General features: G+C 43.9%; 1 protein-coding gene across 4 annotated transcripts; it reads right to left on the minus strand.

Moving 5' to 3' along the window:
- Nucleotides 1–258: 258 nt before the first annotated feature.
- GPR89B (G protein-coupled receptor 89B) lies at nt 259–24,214 on the minus strand. 4 transcript variants are annotated; one of them, XM_043509804.1, is made up of 15 exons: nt 24,077–24,134; nt 22,073–22,109; nt 19,360–19,419; nt 18,472–18,575; nt 17,150–17,256; nt 14,934–15,035; nt 10,657–10,777; nt 10,268–10,348; nt 8,597–8,706; nt 7,414–7,502; nt 6,603–6,695; nt 6,137–6,232; nt 2,419–2,508; nt 1,042–1,107; nt 259–935 (listed from the first exon to the last, which is right to left on the minus strand). In XM_043509804.1, the coding sequence occupies exons 3-15, from the start codon at nt 19,384–19,386 to the stop codon at nt 729–731; spliced, it is 1,293 nt and encodes a 430-aa protein (XP_043365739.1). In that variant the 5' UTR covers nt 19,387–19,419; nt 22,073–22,109; nt 24,077–24,134; the 3' UTR covers nt 259–728. The 4 variants fall into 4 exon arrangements, with proteins under 4 accessions (XP_043365739.1, XP_043365731.1, XP_038258636.1 ...); XM_043509796.1 differs by lacking the exons at nt 22,073–22,109; nt 24,077–24,134 and adding exons at nt 20,218–20,226; nt 23,553–23,705; XM_038402708.2 differs by lacking the exon at nt 22,073–22,109 and having other exon boundaries at nt 24,077–24,214.
- Between the last annotated feature and the right edge of the window lie 345 nt (nt 24,215–24,559).

Consider the following 24,559-nt stretch of genomic DNA (forward strand, 5'->3'; position numbering starts at 1 on the left):
AAACTAATTATAGCTACCATCTTTGACTTCACACTAAACTCCAGTGAACAGTAACCCAAGGCATGAATTCTGATTCATTAGGCCCTAAATGTTAACAAAGGACTCAATTCCAGTTTCTAAGGAAGCTAGATACTAATCATACACATCTCCCTTGAATCTCAATCCACTTTTCCCTCTGCCAAACCGTGACACATTCACACACTTGCTCATCTCCATTAAAATCCCTGGGACTGACACAAACAATTAAGATGCTAGTGGTGAGGTATTATGAAAGCTGATTTAATTTCACAGACTCAGACATTCAGATCCAGAATCAACACCCTCCAACTCTGGACTAAGACTGATATGTTTTTAAACTGAAATCACGTTTCCTCGGTGCCCTCTATGCAGAATTCTTCTACCAGCGATTTTAAGAGATCTCTCCTCAGACCATCCCTGGCAGATTTTTCAAAACCGTAAGACACCTCTGTCCCATGGAGTTTCCTATTCCATGGCTCTCAGCTGTCCTCCACTTTTATCCTGCCTCTGCTGTTTGTTCAGCTCATGGTACCCTCTTCACAGTATGAACCATGTAGCTTCTAAATGCAAGTATGGAAGTCAGAAGGGCCAGTTACATCATCAAAGCACAGAAAGAGCTGCCCTCCCTCTCTCCAAATCCTGTCACCCCTAATGAGTTGCAGTAGTCCACCTGGAGGGATTACAGAACAGTGAACAGAACTGGAATGGATTCAGAGCGCCATGTGCTTCTCTGGTGCCTGTTTATGTGCCAAGTAGAGGAAAAGGATGCTGGAGAGAGCGCTAACCAGGAATATCACATCGAACCAACGGTGATAGAAATTGAACTGCAGCTCCCCCAAGACTTCTGTAATGATAGTGCGATACTCTGGGGGCATACTCATCCGGATTAGGAGCACGGAAGAGACGAAGTACATCCCCTGGAGATAAGATACAAGAAGCGCATCAGTTAACTGCTTCACAGGTGGCTACTTTGCTGAGATGTGACAATTTGATAAAAGTTCACTAGCTGGTCTGGATACTCACCATAATCTGTGCCAACAGCAGAACAATAACATTGGAGGACTTGCTGCTGGAGATGGCATAGAAGAACTGTAAAGAGGAAAAAAAAAAATACTGAAAATAGGACTCTCATCCTATTTTCACCCACAGGCAAGTTTGTGTTCCCTTCTACAGGAACATGGAAGGAATACATGCTCCAATCATTTCCCTTTAGTCCTAGAAACCAGCACTGAAGGAAAAAAAGACGTGCTTCCTAGATGTATCTGTACACCCCACTTTTCAAAGGTACAGACCTGAGCCTTGTCGCCAGTAGAGCTACAAGTGTTTTAACGTGTGTCCCACTAAACCAGCTACTAACACTGCATGGACAGCCTTTGTGGAGAATCCAGTTTTAAAAAAACAAAAAAACAAACAACCCAAAATACATTCTAGCCTAGGTATGTCTAAGCCCAGTTTACAGGCCAGCATCAATGGGTCACCCTGTTGTGTTGCGCCACAGTTTTCCCTCATGGTTGTACTAAAGCATTAATCCCCTACCTGCTCCCCAGAAATAGCCAGCAGTTTAAATGAAGCAACCCAAGTCCTCTTAATCATCATTCAATACCCAATACTAACAAATCTAGGCTTCCACATCACTGTTAAGCTTTGTCTACACTACACTTTCTCTCTTAAAATTTCCCAATCTTACTACCACTGATTGTAAAAACAGTGGAAGGGCTAATATAAACTGCCCACAGGCAGTAACCAGGGATTTGACCATTAGATCTGTTCTGAGCAGCTAGAAAGCCTGCCAATTAAATTGATGGCAGCCAATTTACACTAGCATGCCTACTGTTGGTAGTAACAGGGAGATTTTAAGAGAAGAAGTCTAGTGCAAGGACAGTCTCACAGATTATACCAGTAATTTTTAAAACATTTATACTATATAGAGCCCTAACATTAACACCATTTCTCTGGTTAGACTGGAGGCACTTATAGATTGTGCATTGCATTTAGTGACTGAAATTGCTGAAAGAATTCTCAATAGGACCATACCCCAAATAAGCCAGAAAAAGTTATCCTCCCCTTCTCTAATTCAGCCATAAAAGACCTTTTTCTCCATCCCACTCCCTGCAAGGACTTCTATCCCAGCCCTCCTCATCCCTATTTGTCCACTAACTGAATTAAGACCACAGGTCCTACATTTGTACTGAAGGTTTACACCAGAGTTTTCAACCTGGGGTCCGCAGACTATGTCTAAGATTTCCAAAGGGGTCCACGCCACCATTCAAAAATTTTTAGGGGTCCACAAATGAAAAAAGGTTGAAAACCTGGTTTACACAGTGCTCTCTTGAGTAATTTAGAAATACATGCAAGCTCTCCTGGACTGCTGTCACATAAAAGGGCCCTGGCCAGGCATACCTTTGTGAGTGTGATCAATAAGCCTCTGATGGAAGTAACGATGATTATTCCAACAAGGATAAAGGAAATGTGCTGAGACCAGAATTTTACCTGCACCAACAAAAACAGGAAATTATTAAATCCCTAGAGCCAGGCATATGAAAAATGTGTGTGGATGTGCAATTAACAGGATCTCTGAATTCTCATACTGTGCAGATACTCACTATAGAGAAATTTACAAACAGGTATATATTCTCCTGCAAGGGCACACAGATGGGTACTTTCGTGTGCAAGTGCTTACTCTACACACATGGGAAATGCACAGATCTAGCTTATGTGGACTTCAAGGAAGGAACTGGGGGTCCAGAAGTGAATATTTACAGAAGTAAATAAAAAAGAACACACATCTATTTGGTACATAAAGGTACATATAACTGCCTTGTAGATACATGTAATATATTAGGTAAGGTCCATCAGCGTTTCCATCTGTTCACAACAAACGTGAACCACTGCCCTCTTCTGGATAGCTGGTATATGGCTACAACAAGCAGAGGAGATTATTATTATAGGAAGGGCTGGTAGCCCCATTTATTATTAAGGTTGCCCAACACATTTCATTATAAGACTCTCTTTTCAATTGGTTATAACTTGGTCACATTTTAATTATGTGGGCTGAAATTTTCCATGGAAGGTGTCTGCCTCAAAATTCCAAACAGTTTCAGTCAAAACAATTCAGCCATTTCCAAGCTATGAAAAAGTACTTTGTTTTGACCATGTTAAAAAATTCCAGAGACCTTTTCTTTGAAAAGCAGTAAAGCCCCCATACATTGGAGTAGGGGCTTGAAATCTGGGGGGAAGAGGAGGGGGAGGGGGGTATACAGTTATATTCCCTGAAGAGTCCATTCATATTGAAAATGCTCTAGCCCAAGGCTCAGCAGGACTCTCCCTGCAATTGCAGCTCTGAGCTGCTGGGGGTTGTGCCAGGTCCAGCAGAATGGATTAAAATCAATTACTTTTATTTAAATCAGATTTTTTTTAATTGTTTAAATTACAATATGTTTTTCTTTTTAAAAATAAACATGTTTAAAATGAAATCTTAATTTAATATAAAATACATTAAGGCCTAAACATCTAATAATTTATTTGTAAATGTGAAACATATATTGGTAAGAAAAGTTATGTATACAAAACATTTAAGGTTGTTTTGTTTAATAAATATATGCTGTTTTGTGTATTTAAATAACTTCCAGTTACCATCCTAATGCAGTTTGATACAAATGATGAGCAAAAAGTTAATTATCTAGTAAATAATATCTCATTCACTATTTTCTAGCATACTAAAAATGTAGAATTCATAAGAATCTGAAAATATTCAGCTATGTAATTGCTTAAATAAATGTAGATACAGTGTTGTATCTTCCTAGGTAGCAAACAGGAGTATCAAATATAGTGTAAAGGCTCTATTTAGCTGTAAGTCAACGTTTTAATGATTAGATCGGGGTGGGCAAACTTTTTGGTCCAAGGGCCATATCTGGGTGGGGAAACTGCATGCAGGGGCCGGGGGGTGGGGCATGGGAGGGAGAGTGGCTCAAGGCAAGGGGTTGGGCGCAGGAGGAGTATGGAGTGTGGGAGGGAGCTCAGAGCAGGGGGAAGGGTGCGGGGTGCAACAGGGGGCTCAGGCAGGGGTGCAGGGTGCGGGCTCCGGCCTGGCACCACTTACCTTGAGCGGCTCTGGGGTGGCAGCGGCACACAGCAGGGCTAAGGCAGTCTCCATGCCTGCCCTGGCCCTGCGCCGCTCCCAGAAGAGGGGAGAGACTTCAAGGACATGGTGCCGGCCACTTCTGGGAGCAGCACGGGGCCAGGGCAGGCAGGGAGCCTGCCTTAGCCCCGCGGCGCCACAGAAGTAGCAATCCTGCAGGCCAGATCGAAAGCCCTGATGGGCCGGATCCGGCCCACAGGCCATAGCTTGCCTGGGGTTAGATCAACCAATGAGAATGTACCTTCCTTTAGTAAATAACAAAGAGTGGAAAAATGGAAAAGTTGATTAAAAATCAATGATCAAAATAGAGGCTTTCCACTTGGTGATTTAAATCATTATTTAATTTGCCTTGATTTAAATCAATCCATCCTGAGGTCCAGACACCTAAACTGAGATCAGGGAGCCTGTCTCTGCTGTGCTCTCAATTATTCCCCTTCCTCCTTCTGCACCTGGTCCAGGAAACCTGAAGGAGGAATCGGGGGGGGGGGGGGAGGGAAGAGAGGAAAAAATAGTATGTGATCATTAGGGTCCTATCAAATTCATGGCCATGAAAAATGTGCCACAGACCATGAAATCTGGTCTTTTGTGTACTTTTGCCCTATACTATGCAGATTTCATCAGTGTTTCTCAAACTGGGGGTCCTGACCCAAACAGGAGTTAAAGAGGGGCAGAAGGTTATTGTAGGAGGATTGGGTATTGCCACCCTTTCTTCTATGCTGTCTTCATAGCGGGGTGGCCGGAGAGCAGCGGCTGCTAGCCAGGAACCTAGCTCTGAAGGCAGTGCCCAATCATGCCATCCTTACTTCTGTGCTGCTGCTGGCAGTGACACTGCCTTCAGAGCTGGGCTCCTGGCCAGCAGCCACCACTCTCCAGCCAGCGAGCTCTGAAGGCAGAACCACTGCCAGTAGCCGCACAGCAGTAAGGGTGGCAATAAAGTGATTCCACCACAATAACCTTGCAACTCACCCCCCACAACCCTTTTTTAGGTCAGGATCCCTACAGTTATAACACCGTGAAATTTCAGATTTAAATATCTGAAATAATGAAATTTACGATATTTAAAATCCCATGACCGTGAAATTGACCAAAACGGACCATGAATTTGGTAGGCCCCTAGTGATCGTTTAACTACAGACTGTACCAGAATGCATACGCACAAGGAAGCTGAATTAAGGCTTCACAGGCAACCTTAACGCTGGCAGTTCCTAACTTTTGAGTGCTTGACGTCACAACCTTAATCACGTCCTTTTAATGTAGTTTTGCGTTTGTAATTATTTGCTCAACATCCCGTAAGATAGGTATTGTTCTAATTTTACAGATGGGAAAACTGAGGCTCATAATGGTTAAGTGACTTCTCCAAGAACACAAATCAATGGCAGAGCCACAAACAAAAATCCAGCTCAGAGTTCTCTTCTCTAACCATCAATCTCTGCCTGAGAGTGATAAACAACCACCTATGGAAATAACTCCATTAAGATGGGAGTGAATGGAATGCTCGCACCTCACGGGGCCACGACACAAAAGCTCAAAGGACCTTTTCCTGCCTCCAGGTCAGGGTGTGCAGCATGATGAGCTACTAACATGCAATAGGCCTGTTGTGTGGATAGTGGACATCCTCCAGCATTAACTTCACTAGAAAAATGGTTAAAATGATGTGCTCTCTAAAGGTGATACCCAGAGGCTAATGCTGCATTATATCCACCTCTAGCATGGGGATAGTTGTGGACTCGGTGTCATAAAAGATACTTGCACAGGGCGCGTCATAACTTTATGGTGAGAGGAGTGACCATTAAGTTTGGATACTAGTGTATTAAGAGCAATGTTCACACTATATTTCCCATCTTAGAGATTGGTGGAGAAATCTAAGCCCCTTCTCGGAGTCCTATTAATGCCCACCAGCTGCTCCCACGACATCAGTTCAGTTAGTAATAGATAAAACAGCAATTACTGATATGAGTGGGGGTTTTAAATGGTTCTCACATCAAACTGGATTCCCAGATAATTTACAGTGATCTCAATTCCTCTTGTGACTGGATCAGTCTTCCCAACTCGATCAAATACAATATTGATGGTTGCCTGCAGGAGAGACAAGTGCATCAGTTCAAGGGAATGTCGTATACACAGCACAACTGTATCTGTGAGACACATACATGTCCTTTGCTCTGCATTTCATCGCAGAACAATACCATAGAGTTAACTGAGAGTATACAAAATGTATGAAAACACACAATGCAGTAAAAAACAGTTATCCCAAATGGATGCTAATTTCATTCAGAAACTAAATTTCCAGGAACAGGACGTATGAAAGGAAACTGGAAGAATATTCTTAAAGTGCAGGCAAGAGTGTGTGTAAAGTCTCATTACCATATGTGTCAAACACAATCCAAGCAAGGTGTAACCCTCCATGCAAGATGTTTATGGACAACAATATACGACATTTACGTACCATGAAGATTTTCCAGACACAATAGATGGAGAAAAAGTAACCCAGGAAATTAAAGTATTTCCCCTGGAAAGTTTTGGAGTATTCTATTCTCTCCTGAAGGGGAACAAAAACCACCCACACATTTAACATTTTCAGGTTCACATAAAATTCAAATTTATAAGTTTTAAATAATAACCAGTAAAAATCAGCAATGATTACTTTGTCCTTCTACAGCTCTCGCCATTCAAGTGTTTACACTTACATTAATGAATGAACCTCAAGTCCCATGTGAGATAGAGCTGTAACAACAGCTCCTCTTATGAATGGGGAAACTGAGGCACTGACCAGTGACGTGCCAAGGTGTCACAGCTAATAAAGATCTGGAAGGAGAATCCAGATTTCCAAACTTCCTGTCCTGGCTTCCATTAAGCCATGCCACCTCCTGACATTTTAGCACTGACGTGTATTAATTTTTATAGAACATAAGAACTCATCACTTCAGTACATTGTGAGGCCAATCTGCAGAAGAAAAGACTAGGTCAGGGCCTTATTAGCAGTGGAACTGAGCACAGACGCCTTGGTTACTCTCTCTCCTATCCCAACACAGTTTGGGATTGCTGGCCTTTTCTCAGACAGAGTACATGTTCCATTGCATATTTGAATTGGCTTGCCATCTGACCCCGAGATTTGAGAAACAGACTCTTCCAATATTGTGCCAAAGCTGAGAAACCAGCTACTGTTTTTGTCATAGCCAGCTGAATGACTTTAAAATTACTTCTGCCTATTCTGCTCATCCTCTCCCAGACTATCAATCTAGCTCTTTGCTCTGTACCTTGGTTGCATGCAGATCAGCAGTTTCTAGGAAAAGCTGCCGACTCAGCTCTTCCAATGCATCCACTTCCTGCTGGATAAGGGACAGATCTGGCAAACCAGAAGAGTCAAGGGTAGAATTCTGCAGAAGTTGCTAACATCAGCTGGAAACAAACATACCCTGAGATTCCTCCATTCCTGGGCTCCCTGCACAGACACAATCTCAGTTTAAACTGCACCAAAAACCCTCATAGGATAGAATCTTCAGAGCACTCCATTGTAACAATGCTGGGCAGCATGGTCCCTTCAACAGGGTCGCATAACTCATCTCTGTATCACAAGCAGAGGAATCCACACTACCAAACAGAACTAAGTCTCTCCCAAAAACTAGCTGCTTTGTTTTGATAACATCTGCACACCTTAATCTCCACTAGAACTTCCTTTTCAGAGTAGCAGCCGTGTTAGTCTGTATTCGCAAAAAGAAAAGGAGGACTTGTGGCACCTTAGAGACTAACAAAGTTATTTGAGCATAAGCTTTCATGGGCTACAGCTCACTTCATCGAATGCATTAGGTGGAAAATACAGTGGGGAGATTATATACACACACAGAGAACATGAAACAATGGGTTTTATCATACACATTGTAAGGAGAGTGATCACTTAAGATGAGCCATCAGAACTTCCTTGTGTTACTTGCACTCCATCACCATCTACAGGACTTTTGCTGGGAGTTACAGACTGGTTATCAAACCAAGTGGAGAATTTTCCTCACCATTCATACCCTTCTGATCCTTCCTGTTGGCCCAGAATCCTACCCATATGGCTCTAAGTAAGGTTCCCTACCCCCTTCCCTAAGCATTTTGGGGAATTTGAATCTGAATGCTTAGCAAAAGCTATTGTCTTTCTGTAACTCCCGCTGTTTCCTTAATCTCACCCTACCCCTTCTCATGGGATTCCTTTCTATCTTGTTCTCATCAACACTCTCCCTACACCAACCCTTACCTGAGCAGATGTCCAATATTTTGTTGTGCTATAGTGTAAGCTCTTTGAGAAATAAAGTGTTTCTGACTCTATGCTTTGGGAAGACCTGTGTGATATATAAATGCATAACAACACTGGCCTCCCTGTCTTTTTTCCTAATTAAATCCCATTTCTACTCAGCAGGGAACTAGCCTGAAGCCCCATGGACAGGAGAGGAAGGATACTTTCACTGCCAGGGGCCGATGTGGTAACACTTTTTATCATTCCCCAGAAGCCAGTAGGTTTGTTGTGCACTTCCCCTCTTTGGAACATGGTCCTATGGGCCATTGCCATTCTGAAAAGAGAAAAGATTCAGTTCTCAGAAAAAGACGCCTTGTGCAGCAGACATTGCGAAACTTATTCAGTGCAGCGACACAACCCTATCATTCACCCAATCACCAATCCTGCTCCAAAACATCTCACTCAGCTCAGGAACGGAACTCAGTCCTAATCAAACAAGCTGCCATGCTGTTGAGGGTTCAGTATTACAGAATGGATTTCACACCAATTAAAAATAAAGATTCAAATAGTGTCTCAGTCATGTGACTTGTCAGCCTCCTATGTCCTCTTCCAGATCACGTGACTCCACAGTCTTCAATCTCAGAGGGCCTTTCAGTGACCACACAACCCACCAAATGCCTCTCTCCTTTGGAGTACCTCTGTCATTGTACAACTGCCTTCTCCCCAGAGCTGTGAGGACTGGACTGAATCCAGCAATACCCTATGGCAGTGGTTCTCAAACTGTGGGTTTGTACCCCAAAGTGGGTCGGGACCCCATTGTAATGGGGTCACCATGGCTGGCATTAGACTTACTGGGACCCAGGGCAGAGGCCCAAACCCCACAACGGAGGGCTGAAGCCAAAGCTCAAGCCCCACTGCCTCGGGCAAAAGCTCAAGGGCTTCAGCCCTGGGTGACAGGGTTTGGGTTTTGGCTTTGGCCCCCTTGTCTGGGGCGGTGGGGCTCAGGCAGGCTCAGACTTCAGTCCCGGGGTCATGTGGTCATTTTTGTTGTCAGAAGGGGGTCGCGGTGCATTGAAGTTTGAGAACCGCTGCACTCTGGTAGTCATTAAGGGGCTGTGTGACAAGCATTCATAAAGCAGAATCATGTAAAGCCATTACGGGGTGGGACTGTTTGATGCTTTGGACCATCTGTACAAGACTTCAAGAACTGGTTCAAATACAAAAGCAGCTGCTGTATATTGTTCCTCATGCTCCCATTTACACTACAACTTAATCTCTATAATCACTGCTGGCTCCCAGCCTCATTACTTCAACATTTCACTGCACTGAAATGCATGAGCCACTTATCCAACCCTAAGCTGAAACCTTTTCATAGCATTGTCAATGCAATCTATGATTCCACTGTGTTTACTTGTCCTCTTTTTTGTATCTGCAGCCAGTAGAGCCACATTTGGCATCAAGCCCTCTTCAAGGTCATTGATAATTATTTTAAACTAAATACCCCTCTCTCCCAAGTCAAAATATTGACCCTTGTGACACCCAGCACAGCACAGAGGAAAAGTTTTCCAATAACAAAGAACCTCTAACTATTTAATTCCTCCTTATCCTAAAAATGCGCAGCTGGAAGTGACCTCGAGAAGTTTAGGGTCTAGGCCTGTAATGGAACAGAACAGATTGTGTGTCAGGGCATGAAATGACTGCTACAATAACATACACCATTCTAACCCCTTCAGGCCACTTGTTTCACTAGAGCAAGGAATCTTATCTGATACAGTTATGCAACTACCTCCCACTCCTGACAGCCAAGATTTTGGCTATTCCAAAGACACCACATCCCTGCAATCTGCTAATCCCAACAGCATTAAAGTATCTTGAGTCTGCTCTGTTCTTCTCACCTTTTCTTCTTGCTGATAATCATGTCTATGGTTTGGAGGAGACGTCGCTCCAGGGCTAGAATATCTGCATCTGTCACATTCCTGAAACATACACACAATAGCCTATTAGCCTTGGTACTTCACTCCAAGGAGAATGTGAACAAGGACAAGCATGTGGGACAAACAAATTGAAATTGAAGAGCCTATGTGAGGACAGCACACATCAGTGATGGAAGGGGTCTTACAGTATAGATGGGACAGCTAGAATCAGCAGGCTTGGGAGGATGGGAAAGGAAGGGCCAGGACCAAACCTGGGCAGTGTCCTAGGGAAATCCGAGAGAGTGCACACACAAGAAGGCGGCACAATCTCAAGGAGTGTACACAGTAAAATTCCAAGAGGCTGTGGTTACCTGAGAAAGTAGGACATGTATGTGTACGGACAGTTGACAGCACCAAATCCAGAAAGCAGAGCCATGAGTGTCACCCCAATCACACCCACTCGGCTGATGAGCTGCTCTATGGACAGGATTCCTAAAAAAGAGAAGACAATGTAAGTAAGGGGTTGTTTTTAACCATACTACTTTACACTTTGTTGTCCTCATAAAAGAATATAGTACTCATTCAATTACTTAACCAAACTAATTGCCTTCAGAGTCCAGGTGCCAGAGGTAATTCAAAGTGTATGCAGGCAGGGGGTAGGGGGGAGAGGAGGAAGAAAATGCTCTCCCAGGGAAGGATGTGAAACTCTCGGGTTTAAAAACAGGATAGGAAACCAAGGCTAAACAGAGTCTGCAGGAGACTGGGAATGGGCTGCACATTATCCTTCCGCTCTAAATCACTAGCCCAGAAGTGACCAATTTTTGTCATATGATGGCTGCTTAGTTCACTTTCTGGCAGACATCTGTCCATGTCACAAAGCCCACTCCTACAACTAGCACTGTATGGCACCAAGGGTATCATTTTCAGCCAAGAGACCAAGAACTGACGAGACTACAGAGATCAAAACTGGCCCCTCACTTGTAGAAGTGATCCCTCCCCATCAGATCTGACACATGGTTGCAGGGCATGGGGTTAGAGTAGAGAAGGTTATGCTCCTGCTGGCTGCGCTATATCCATCTTGTGGATACAGATAGCACCTCTGGTAGTCTCTGTAACAGATATGGCAATTTCCTACAATATCCCTGAAAGACTTATGGCATTACATTTACGTATTATTGTGAAACAGACTGTATGTAACATCTTCATGGGGGAGATATTACAACCCCAAGTAGTACCTTTTGGGTCCACTGTTTTACATGAATGGTTTAAATATGATTGTGGCACCTTAGCGACTAAAATTTATTTGAGCGTAAGCTTTCGTGAGCTATAGCTCACTTCATTGGATGCATTCAGTGGAAAATACTAGTGGGGAGATTTATACACAAAGAACATGAAACAATGGGTGTTACCATACACACTGTAACAAGAGAGTGATCACTTAAGATGAGCTATTACCAGCAGGAGAGCTGGGGGGGGGGGGGAAGAACCTTTTGTAATGATAATCAAGGTGGGCCGGTGGGCCATTTCCAGCAGTTGACAAGAACGTCTGAGAAACAGTGGGGGGCGAAGGGGGGGAATAAACATGGGGAAATAGTTTTACTTTGTGTAATGACCCATCCACTCCCAGTCTCTATTCAAGCCTAAGTTAATTGTATCCGGTTTTCAAATTAATTCCAATTCAGCAGTCTCTCGTTGGAGTCTGTTTTTGAAGTTTTTTGTTGAAGAATTGCAACTTTTAGGTCTGTAATCGAGTGAACTCGATTACAGACCTAAAAGTTGCAATTCTTCAACAAAAAACTTCAAAAACAGACTCCAACGAGAGACTGCTGAATTGGAATTAATTTGCAAACCGGATACAATTAACTTAGGCTTGAATAGAGACTGGGAGAGGATGGGTCATTACACAAAGTAAAATTATTTCCCCATGTTTATTCCCCCCCTCTACCCCCTACTGTTCCTCAGACGTTCTTGTCAACTGCTGGAAATGGCCCACCTTAAGTGATCACTCTCTTGTTACAGTGTGTATGGTAACACCCATTGTTTCATGTTCTCTATGTATATAAATCTCCCCATTGTATTTTCCACTGAATGCATCCGATGAAGTGAGCTGTAGCTCACGAAAGCTTATGCTCAAATAAATTTGTTAGTCTCTAAGGTGTCACAAGTCCTCCTTTTCTTTTTGTGAATACAGACTAACACGGCTGCTACTCTGAAACCTGTCATTAAGTATGATTGTGTTCTACTCCATGAGGCAGAGCTACCTCAGCTCCTGGTATACTGAGTGGAGATCAGGCAAATTCACTCAGTTTATGACACTTCCAGAGAGGTACTGCCACCTAGAGAGGCTCGCATATACTGTTTCAGACTGGATTCTCCAGAGACGGACAGATAAAAAAAGGACTTTTGGATAAATAGCCTGAATTTAAACTGACTCAGGGCCTTCCTTCTGATCCAGCAAAATGGACAGGACCTGCTGTCTAAGGGGAACACCAATCTTCCTGGCAGGGGTAGGAAGGTCTTTGGCCTACTAAGGCCCCATAAGACTCATGGCTGAACACTGGTAAGCTTTTAATGTGTGCAGGAGCTTTTATTGTTTTTATATGTTTTTTCTGTTATGCGTTTACCTTAAAAATACACGAGTGCTTAGAAAGTGCTGCATGGTAACATACAACTGCTGGCAATTACATTTTTCATAGCATTTGAAGAGAGAGCAAAGAGCAGACTCTGGCCTGGTTAGGCAGTCTGACTTGCAGGGGAACTCAGTGTAGGCAAGGAACAGTGCAGCCTGGAAAACCCTGGTCAGGAGAGAGAGAGACATGGGTCACCAAGAGAGGAGACTGCTGAGGAGCCTGTAGCCGGTGCCCTCAAGGGACCATGGAGGGGGAATACAGGTGCAGTTGCCATGAACTTTGACACTGTCACTCTGGCATTTTGTATTAGAGCTAAATTCACACTAAAAACATTGCAATAAAACACAGACTAAGGCGTTGCACTGCAACCAATGCGGTTAAAACACTAAGTGCTAAAATTTGGATTGAGTTTCATTTGTCCTTCCCAACCTTCTATCACCAGCCACAACCACACACCAGGTTTTCATAGAAATCTGGTACCACGGACTAGTAAACACCACTCACCTTTGGGGAATGAGATACAAAGCAGCAGCCACACACTGCATATTTGGAGCTTATATGACTGCAAAGCTGAAGTGGCTGAGAGCCAGGCCACATTTCACGCTTCAGGGAAGGGAAATAAATGATGAAAACAATAGCAAAGGGCATTAACAAAAGGGGATTGAGACCACAGAGTCATGTGCAGCCACATGCAGATTTACACCAGTTACAGAGCAACAATACATTGGCCTTTTGCCCCAAGTGCTATTATATTGGAGCAGGTAAAATACAGATGCCTTTAAAAATGACATGTTCAAGTACTTAAAGCAAGATATCCCAAGCTTTCCTAGCATTCTTCCTCTTGTGATCAGAGAGGAGACGTACAAAGTGTTCATTTTATAAAGTCAAAATGAGGGGCAACACAAGTTTTAGTGGAAAACTAATTAAAGTATATACTAATCACGCTTGTGATGCAACAGAGGACACTCTTCTTATAGTCTCTCTATGCCAATGCCCGCATATGATGCTAAGGGGCACCATGTGACTGTAAGTGCTGTCTTTAAGAGTAGATATAAAAAAAAAGATTCTTGAAATTTCCAGTGGTCAAAGATTCCATGGCACTTTTGCACATAGATTAAGAGGGTTAGCTCCAGTGCCCTGGCCAAATTCCAGTTGGATGGCTACATTCTGCCAAACCAAGCTCCTCCTGCAGCTTTAAATGGATACACACTACTTTCCTCCAGTTCCTTAAACTGATGTGCAATGTTGCTCTACTGAATAGCTGCTGTATTCAATCCCAGAGGAGGGTGGATTTCAGTGGGATGTGAAGTAATCAGGCATTCTTTCTCAGAGAGAAAAAATGTTTTGGAATCACAGGTGAAATCTTTCAGCTATTATAGGGTCAGGCCAGCCTGTTAATTTCTCCTTTCTTCTTGGGTCCTTTCAATGCTGGGGATCAGCAAATGAGGGAGAATTCATCCATTAAGCATTTAAGGTCTGATTCTGCTGTCACCTCTGTGCACAGAATTCTCACTCATTTCAACAGCAGCTGGAGAACAACATGGTAACAAAAATCAGGTCTCGAGAATTCAGTACTGACTATTCAATAATGGGTGCTGATTCTTCTAAGTTCTCTTCTTCCATGGACTTGCTTTAGCACCCACAACAAAAGGAAGAATGTTGGTGGTCAACATTTAGGTCTTACATTTTGGGGACTCTGCCCCCCAAAATGCAAGCAATGTTAAGTTCCTCTGGATTCCAGATTCACCCAGGACTTCCTGACCTACTAGATTTCTGCTGTTTTCTGGAGGGAAAACAATACAAATGAATTAGGTAGTCCAGTTGTTTGGACTTGTGTTGTGGTGACATTAAAGGTTCATGGGGGTTTCCTGACTTTCAGAGCTTATTTTCAGGAGTAAGCAACCAGCTATGGAATGTACTTCAGTTCACAGAGTTGCCAAGAGCCACACAGTGAAATGCTGAAGCACTATCTCTGCAAAGGAGGAGGAGGAGAAAGAAACATACATATGAAAACTCACCATGTTTTGGGCTGAGGATAGGAAATGGATCTCCCAGTTTCCAGAAGAAATACATGAACGTCAACCAAACAACACAGGCAAAGAGCAGCCTTTGTCTATGCACTGAGAAAAGGGGAGAGAAAACAGGCATTATTAGGAAGTTCCTGTGTCTAGGCTTCATGCAAGGCTGCAGAATCACTACATTAGTCTCAAGATTGTGTTGCACAGAGATGATTAAAACAGGAGCAATCTGGCACTGCTACTGTGCTAGCAGTATAGTATCGTAACTCTTATGAAACTGACCAACTCCAAATGGCTCAATCACCTGACGGGCACAGTCAAGATCAAGGAGTAATGCAATGCTGTCTCTTTTTGGGAGCTCTGGGACAGCCTGCTCCTCAAGGAGGTATAAACAATCCTGGAGCTCGCAGACACTGGGAGGACACATGCTGCCACATCTCTTAAGGAGATGCAATATGCATGATCAGCTGTTCTAACTTGGGCACAGGTAGAGCAGAGCCCTGACTCCACTTCTGTTGATACTTCCTACCCCCCATTAGACTGTAAGTCAGTGGTTCTCAACTTATTTACCACTGTGGGCTGCATATGCAGCTCTCTGTGTGTTATGTAGGCCACGGCCACACAATATATTAACTACCTGTATGGCCCTAAGGATGTCAAATGGGCTACAACTGTGTGTTGATTGGGCTGCAAGCAGCCCACGGGCTGAGAACCACTGCTGTAAGGGAACAGTTCCTGCACTTGGAAGAGTCTGTGGACTGCATCTTGCCCTTCTTCTGTATAGGGGAGAGAGTGAGGGAACCTAGCCCTACTTGTGAATGCACTCAGAAGACTGGGCTAGAAAAAGTGTTACAACTGACAGGGTCGATATGTGCCCATATGTGACCCAGGCTTTATGATTTGTAACTATAACCTTTTCCTGAGCTCTGACCACCAGAAATTCTTGTTAATTAAAAATAATAATATTTTTAAACAAATAAATTTTCCAAAAGGAATTAAGCAATCTTGTGATTAAAGACCAATGGGAGTGAATGTTTAAATCCATCAATGAAGAATGCAGCTGGGGAACCCAAAACATCGCCAGAACTAACAATGCCTCGAAGATATTACAAGGAATACAATGATTAATGAGCAGATCAAAGTTCTGAGTTTAAAAATACCTGCAGGAGAAATGGAAGACACTGGAGGCTAAGTAGCAAGAACACATAGCAGAAAAGAGTTAATGGAAGTACTAAAGTCAACACCCATCCCACGTGTCCTCTGCCAGGAACCTCTTCTTCATCCCAGTCAGTGCACCCACCCTCCACTCTCAAGCTGTAACAGAGAGATGGTGAACATCAGCAGCTAAGGCTAGGGAAGGACTAGGATACAGGAGAGTAAGCAGCAGCAGACAGGTATCTCAGCCAATGAGGAGCCTGAGTCCTCATCTTAGGAGGGTTGGGGAGAAGAGCGAGGACTAATTTACTAGGATTCTGTGTCATTTGACTTCCCCCCAAAACAAGACAGTCAACGCAAGGTTTCTAAGGACCAAATGATCTGCAAATGGTAAAGCAACGAATTCCAATAATGTTACCAACAGGCACCAATCACCTCCAAGAACCAGGAAAGGGAAGAAAACATGAAGAAAAACATCATCTGTAGGTATCATGAAGAATGTCTCCCAACCTGCTTAGTGGGGGCTCTGAGCCCAGAGAGGTATTGAGACTAGAATTTGGTGCTTTACATTTACCGATCAGCTTCAATATAAACAAACAAAGACTGAAAATCAAAGAAATGAAAGGAAGGGGGAGGGGGGGAGGAAGGCGGGAGGGAAACAAAGCTAAACAAAGTAAAGAAATAGAAAGAAAGGTGAAGAGACAGAAACATGGCTGAAAGGAAGAACCGAAATAGCAGTTGCTGAATTTGGGCAAGAAGAAATAAATAATAATCAACTCTTATGTAGTGAGACAATTTACTGAATACGGATATTTTTAATGATCCCCCTTGTTTAGAGTATTAAGGGCCAACAGTTGATTTAATTACTTCCAGAGCGAACAGTCTGTCACACTGGAAGCCCAGAGAACTTTCAGAGACACGTAAAAAGGAGTTACCCAGTAAGAACTGCCAGAGTAGGGAGAAAAATGAGACATCTTTCAAAGAGAAAGGGGCCTGTCCCCCAATTGTGAGGCATAATTCTCAAACCTAGCAACCTCACTGCTGTAAATCTGCATACTCACATAGTCGAATATTGCTCACAATGAAGTAGCCAATGTAAAAAGGCACCATGAAGACTAGGACAAGCAAAATCACACATAGATTCAGTTTCCAGTGAAAATACCGGGAGCTGAAAAGGAATCAGAAGATTTGTCAGGACCTGATCATAACACAAAGGATTCCTCTTAAAGCTGAAAACATCTCACCCCTTCCCTTGAGACTAAGTTGCACAGCTAAATAACACTCACCTAAAAACAGCATACTGGGACACTCCATACTGGATCTTACTCTAGAGCTCACAAGTGTGCATAAAAAAGCAATTAGCATACCAGAACACAGCAATGGGCCATCTAATCAAGTATCCTGTGTCCACAGTGGCCAGTGCAACTCCATAATACACCTAATTGAGCAATAAGGCAAAATTTCTTCCCAATTCCAGCTAAGGATCAATTTATGCCCCAATGCAGGATAATCTGAGAGTCCCTTTCAATTTTTCCTAGCTAGTGTAACTTAATATGTTCTTATTTATAATGGTACTCATGCAAAGATATTTTCATCACTGATACACTGCAATGACAAATTCCACAGATAAATGATATACTGGGAGAAGTAGATTTCCTTTTATCTGTTTTAAATGTGTTGCCTTTTAATTTCCTTGAGTGCACTCTTATTCTTGTACCACGGGAAAAGGTAAGTTGGAGCACCCAGCTGGCAGCCTCTATATCCCTCTGTTCAATATCCTCTTTTTCTATTCCTTTCTGAAGTAGGCCTAATACTTTGAACTCTCTTTTTATATGGAAGCCCTCACTCCATGTCTTCAGTCATTTTAGATTAGTCGAACAATCCTGATTTCAAGGTTCAAGATTTACAGTTACTGTTTTATCATGCTTACTCGTCAATTAACATAGTATCTTATTTGCTGTTTTCATCACAATCAATCACTGAGTAAATACTCTCTGTAGCTCTTTATAATTACAGAGCACTTCACAGACATTATCTGAATTAATCCTCACAACACCCCTGAGGGAAAAGGTGTAAACAGAATCCTCATTTTATAGATGGAGAAACTGAGGCAGGAAGATAAGTGACTTGCCCAAAGGTCTCAGAGCAAGTTGGTAGCAGACACTGGATGGGAACTCCACAGCACCTGGCTTCCAGCCTCATGCTCAATCATATGAATGACCCTGCAGTTCAGATGTCTTCACAGAGCTATTCATAATGTTGCCTTCAGCCTTTCCTTGATATGGGGACAATTAGAATCAGAAATAGTACCAGAGCAGCTAGAGAATAAAACAAAGGCCAGGACCTTATCTAGGAACGTGTGGCTTGTAGCCTCCATACTTACCTGCTATTTAGCACCCCCAGGATCTCAAAGATGATGAGTTCAAACATGGTGCAGGAGAAGGCAAAGGTCACAGAGAAGACGACCTGCACCACATACTGTCGCACCTGTGATGGAGCAAACACGAGACAGGAGTCACTTCCATCCTCACTGGTTACTGGCCAGGTACATATCAGACAGGGGAAATAAACCATGCGGTGCCTCAGCACACAACTGGGTCTACACTTGAGGAGCCTGGACCTTGCCAAAACAGGGGGATAAGCTAGCAGTTTGCAAGGAGCCAGAGGACTACATCCAGTTTGTACAACATTGAGCTGACTGTACGCTGCCTTTGTACTTAAGACAGGTGCTGTATGTAGAAAGACTACATGCTCCAGAATACAGTGCAGTCAGGCCACGTGAATCAAGATAGTGGATCACTTGCTGGGCCCTGTAGTCTCAGCTGGCCCAAACTCTGAATTCTAGACATGAAGCCATGGATCGTATTGCAATACTCTATTGGACTACATTTGGCCTGCACTTTGGCCATTCCTAGCCTACACAATACTTTCTCTCATATCCCTCCTATTTTGCTACACTGTCACAATTTTATTCCCCATCAACTTCTTCCTAACAATCCAGTCACACTGTCCTTTTTTAACAAAATTTACAAAATTTAAATTCAAGGGACATTATCAACTTAAAAATAATGTCTGTGTGAAAATTTTGTACCTACGACTGTTATAAAAATACAGCTGAGAGGAGTAACTCAAAGGAAGGGGAAGTACCCCCAAACTATTTTTTTTTTTTTTTTTTTTTTTACTGATTTTATTAAATGGACTAGATTTCAATGTGACAGCTTCACTGTAAGATGTAAAGTGTCACAGTTTGAATGAAACAGCCCCTCCTCACCTCATAATCCTTGAATAGCTTGCGCATGAAAAACAGCCACCCAAATCCAAAGAAGAGCACCTGTAAAAGAGAGGCCAATCCAAAGGTATTGGTTAGGAAGAAACTTGCAAAATGTGAAGTCCCAAGCTTCAGGACAACACCGCATCAGGAAACGCACAGAAAGGACTACAACGCCTGCTCTTCACACACTTCCCAAATATCCAATAACCAGGGAGGTCCAAAATGGCTGTTTGCATGGGGATAGGGAGAGATTAAAGCGAGATGAAATGTAACAGAGACACAGAGTACCACTGCCTTACTGCAGATCCAATAATGCACAACTTTACAATGAAAGCGGGCAGAGGAAGTGGGAAATAGAGGCAAAACAAGCATCTAGGCTTCTACAATGCATGCCTCTTCTAGGTATAAGCAGATATTACAGAAATCATCTCTTTCACTAGACTAATGAAGAGCTAGAATGCATTTTATTTTTACATAGCAGCCTTAACACACTATCTCACAATGCTTTAGAAAGACTGGTTTAAGTGAAAGAAAAGAAGTTTAAGATGAGAAGCAGTTTACAGGGAGAGGAAGGGAGTTACAAATAAGGCAGAATACATGAAAGCAAGAGCCTCATCTGTAAAAAGTTATAGGGAGAAGACAGATCAAGCTCAATAATGCTTTTCCTTATATAGCACTCGTCATCAGAGATTCTCAAAGCAAAACACTTTACTAACTTGAATTAGCTAAGCCTCACAACACCCTTTCGGGAGGTAGAATAAATATATCTATTTTGGGAATGGATAAACTGAGGCACACAGAGGTTAGATGACTTGGTCAAAAGTGAACAAGTCAGTTGCAGAACTCATAGAACAGAACTCTGGAGCCCTGACTGTCAATGCCCTGCTCTAGCCACAGGACCACACCTGTCTCCCAGATGACACAAAGGCATCAGTCTAAAAAAACAGGTGGATAAAAGTTAAGAGAAGATGAACAGAAGGAACATGGAGGATTCTTTTTTAAAATTTATTTTAAAGGGATATTTTTGATGTCAGAGATAGGATCAGAAACGCAGAACAGATGGCAGTGATACAGTCACTTCCTAGAGCAGGGGGTAGTCTATTTTTTGTCAAGGTCCAAATTTCTGGGTCAAGGTACAGTCGAGGTCGGACAGACGCCGGAGAAGAAAATAAAAAACAACAATGATGATAATAAGTAAATAAAAAGATTTTGAGGTCCTTTCAAAAGTGTCTGGAGGTCCAGATTTGACCCACAGTCCACCTATTGAGTACCCCATCCCTAGAGCACATTAAAAATTTGATAGCATTATGGATCCCTGACATGCAGAGACCAGGGATTAAGGAGGAACAAAGAAGTAAATAGTAACAAGCAGTAAATGAGCAACATGAGGACGAATTCTGACTATGCTCCTGAAATAGAAGAAATAAATTTACCAGAAATAAATACCCAGAAGTCACCTACTACAGGACAGGCCCAACAAAGAAAATAACAGAACGCCACTAGCCATCACCTTCAGCCCCCAACTAAAACCTCTCCAACGCATCATCAAGGATCTACAACCTATCCTGAAGGACGACCCATCACTCTCACAGATCTTGGGAGACAGGCCAGTCCTTGCTTACAGACAGCCCCCCAATCTGAAGCAAATACTCACCAGCAACTACACACCACACAACAGAACCACTAACCCAGGAACCTATCCTTGCAACAAAGCCCGTTGCCAACTCTGTCCACATATCTATTCAGGGGACACCATCATAGGGCCTAATCACATCAGCCACACTATCAGAGGCTCCTTCACCTGCGCATCTACCAATGTGATATATGCCATCATGTGCCAGCAATGCCCCTCTGCCATGTACATTGGTCAGACTGGACAGTCTCTACGTAAAAGAATAAATGGACACAAATCAGACGTCAAGAATTATAACATTCAAAAACCAGTCGGAGAACACTTCAATCTCTCTGGTCACTCGATCACAGACCTAAGAGTGGCTATACTTCAACAAAAAAGCTTCAAAAACAGACTCCAACGAGAGACTGCTGAATTGGAATTAATTTGCAAACTGGATACAATTAACTTAGGCTTGAATAGAGACTGGGAATGGATGAGTCATTACACAAAGTAAAACTATTTCCCCATGTTATTTCTCCCCCCCACCCCACCCCTCACTGTTCCTCAGATATTCTTGTTAACTGCTGGAAATAGCCTACCTTGCTTGTCACCATGAAAGGTTTTCCTCCTTTCCCCCCCCTGCTGCTGGTGATGGCTTATCTTAAGTGATCACTCTCCTTACAGTGATCACTGATAAATTTGTTAGTCTCTAAGGTGCCACAAGTACTCCTTTTCTTTTTGCGAATACAGACTAACAGGGCTGCTACTCTGAAACCTCTCCTTACAGTATATATGATAAACCCATTGTTTCATGCTCTCTGTGTGTGTATATCAATCTCCCCTCTGTTTTTTCCACCAAATGCATCCGATGAAGTGAGCTGTAGCTCACGAAAGCTTATGCTCTAATAAATTTGTTAGTCTCTAAGGTGCCACAAGTACTCCTTTTCTTTTTGCAAATACAGACTAACACGGCTGCTACTCTGAAACTTTAGTCTTTGAAGTGACTGATAGCAAAAGGGTAAGAAAAAGGTAAGACTTATTACCATCAAGCAGAAGGTTTAGGGAATGAGTTAAGGAAGTATTGTAGGTGTTACTTACATAAAGTGATTCCAAGGCTGAAGCTGGCAAGGGGTGGCTACAAAGGGAGCAGAGAAATACAGACAAGAAGGTGATCAAGTACACAGATCAATTTTTACCTAATATCATCAAGATTAGGGCTCCTTTGTTCCTGGCACTGTACAAACACTCAGAAGACACAATCTGAAGAGTTTAGTGTCTAATTTAAGACACCACAAGTGATTGTGCCAATAATAAAGGGGTCAGAAGAGAAGAAGAATAGTAATAAATTGGCACAATTACGTAGGTTAATTTAAGTACATACCTTGATGTTTCTGAAGATGATGCAAAGCCTCCACCAGAAATAAAAGAGAAGCAATTTAAGAAGATAAGAAATCAAATCAGAAAATGACTGAAAAGGAGACTTGCTTAAGGAGAACAGAGTGATCAACAGGTCCGAAAGCCACACTGAAATCAAGCAGGATAAGAAGAAAAGGATGTGTCCTTAGAGATAATGCACAAGTCATTACTAAGCAGAAGACAGCCTCAGCACTATGAAATGGTCAAAAACCAGACTGAAAGCAGTCAGAGGGGAAATGACACTATTTTTTAAGAACCTGGATGAGGGAGAAAAAAGAGAAAGGAGACAGGACGAGTAACTAGCAAGTGAGGTAGGTTCAAGTAAGTGGGTTGTGTCCCATCCACCCCCGCAGATAACATTGTTTTGGCTATAACAGGGCATTGATCCATTTGAACTGGAATAATAAGGACAGGATGGCAGGAGACACCAGAGGTTAATAAGGCTCTAAGTGAGATAGCTATGTTTAAAGTAGAGACTAAATGAAAGATGACTGACGAAAACTGGAGGAAATGAAAGAGATGGAGATGGTCCTGGGTTGCAGGTGGATCTAGGGAGATGATGTGTCTGAGCTCCAACAGCAGTTGAAAAATACTTTCTAGAAACAGACTAAAATCTTTCAAACTTGGAAAGCAAAACTGTAGCAAATTCCTCTGCTCTAAGCAGGAGGGAGAGGCCATAAGTAACTAGCACTCTGGACAACGATAGACCCAAGTAAGACAGTTCAAAGGCCAGCAGGCTGAACTTTCGCCATGGGCTCCCACACTTGGCAAATTAGGATTTGTGCAAATTATGTTGGGTTATAGGAATTCAATTCTCAATAGCCTGTCACCCCATCTTGCTTGGAATCACAATCCTGAGATTTTACTGAACTGAATATCGTTTCAGTAATTAAAAGATCCTGACTGATTTCGAGATGTGTATATAGTTTTATTCTGATGTGGACTTTACATCACAGAAGCAGGTTCTCAACAGGGGCCACCAATAGCTCCCGGGAGGGTTACAACCATCTTACCTTGGTTACATGGAGGCGGGGGAGGGGGGGGTCCTGATTGTTTTTTCCTGCTGAAGCAGAGAGTCATGACACTGAACTGGTTAGGAACCACAAGCACGAGCAAAAGAGGAGGGAGCCGTAGTCTAAGATAGCAATGAACCTGCACTCACACTGGATTAATGGGGAGCCCCTTCACCCCATAACCCTGGGGATTGCAGTGAGGCAGGAATAGTCAACTCGAGGCATCAGGGAGGATTCTGCTGGCCTGTGGGCCACAGCGCAGCGAGAGCCCAGTGACAGGGCAGGATTTGGGGAAGGTGGAGAGAAATCTGCCCCCCCCCCGTTTCACTTTCTTTACACAGATATTACAGACCTGTAGGGGGGGGCTGAGCTGGGGGCCCCAGTTCAATGTCCCCCCTTAGTCAGCGCTGGGGGCCCCGGGACCATCCCCCCTTGGGTGAGCGCTGGGGGGGGGCGGGGTACGAAGCGCGTCACACGAAGCTGGGGTCAGGGCTGCAGCGCCGCCCCTTTACCGCCAGGCCGGGGCGGGGCCCAGCGACGGGGGGGGGGGGCTCAGCGTGCCAGTCAAACAGCCCCCGGAGCAGCCGGGTCCGGAGGGGTGGGGGGGGCGCCCGGCCCCGCCCGCTGCTGCGGCCCCGCGTGCCCCGCGGGGGGGTCCGTGCCCGGGCGGTACCTGGGAGGTGACCATGATGCCGGAGTCGATCAGGAAGCTCATGGCGGCAGCGGGGGGAGGGGGCGCTACGCGGAACCCGCCACGAGCCGCTCCCGCCCTGGCCAGGCTCCACCCCCCCACCTCGGCGCCTGCGCGAGTGCGCGGGGCGGGGCCAGCGGGAGGGGCGGGCTCCGCAGCCAGGGGCGGGGCCAGGCCGCAGGGAGCGGGGCGCGGGAGTTCGATTAGAGGGGCGGGGCCATGAGAAAAAGGGCGGTGCCTGGGAGTTCCGCGTGGGGGCGCGGCCAATGCACAGGGGGCGGGGCACGGGAGCTCTTCGTGTAGGGGCGTGGCGGGAACGGCGTGGAGGGGCAGGGCCTTGGAGCTGAGGCACCCTAGCAAATGTTTTATCTAGTGCATGTTATTTGTCTCATTTTCACCAGCACCTACATTGCAAGCCAACCACCCCCTTAGTGGAAGAGTTTTACGCTAGGACTTGTTGAGCTG

The sequence above is a fragment of the Dermochelys coriacea genome, chromosome 1 (assembly GCF_009764565.3).
Source record: "Dermochelys coriacea isolate rDerCor1 chromosome 1, rDerCor1.pri.v4, whole genome shotgun sequence".
NCBI classification, from domain to species: Eukaryota; Metazoa; Chordata; order Testudines; family Dermochelyidae; genus Dermochelys; species Dermochelys coriacea.

Coding starts and splice junctions, on each gene's coding strand:
- GPR89B (XM_038402708.2), bottom strand. CDS start 24,118: ATGAGCTTCCTGATCGACTCCGGCATCATGGTCACCTCCCAG. Junction 17,257..18,471: donor CTGGGGGTGCTAAATAGCAG/GTAAGTATGGAG, acceptor ATTCCTTTTCAG/CTCCCGGTATTTTCACTGGA. Junction 10,349..10,656: donor TACATGTCCTACTTTCTCAG/GTAACCACAGCC, acceptor TGTATGTTTCAG/GAATGTGACAGATGCAGATA.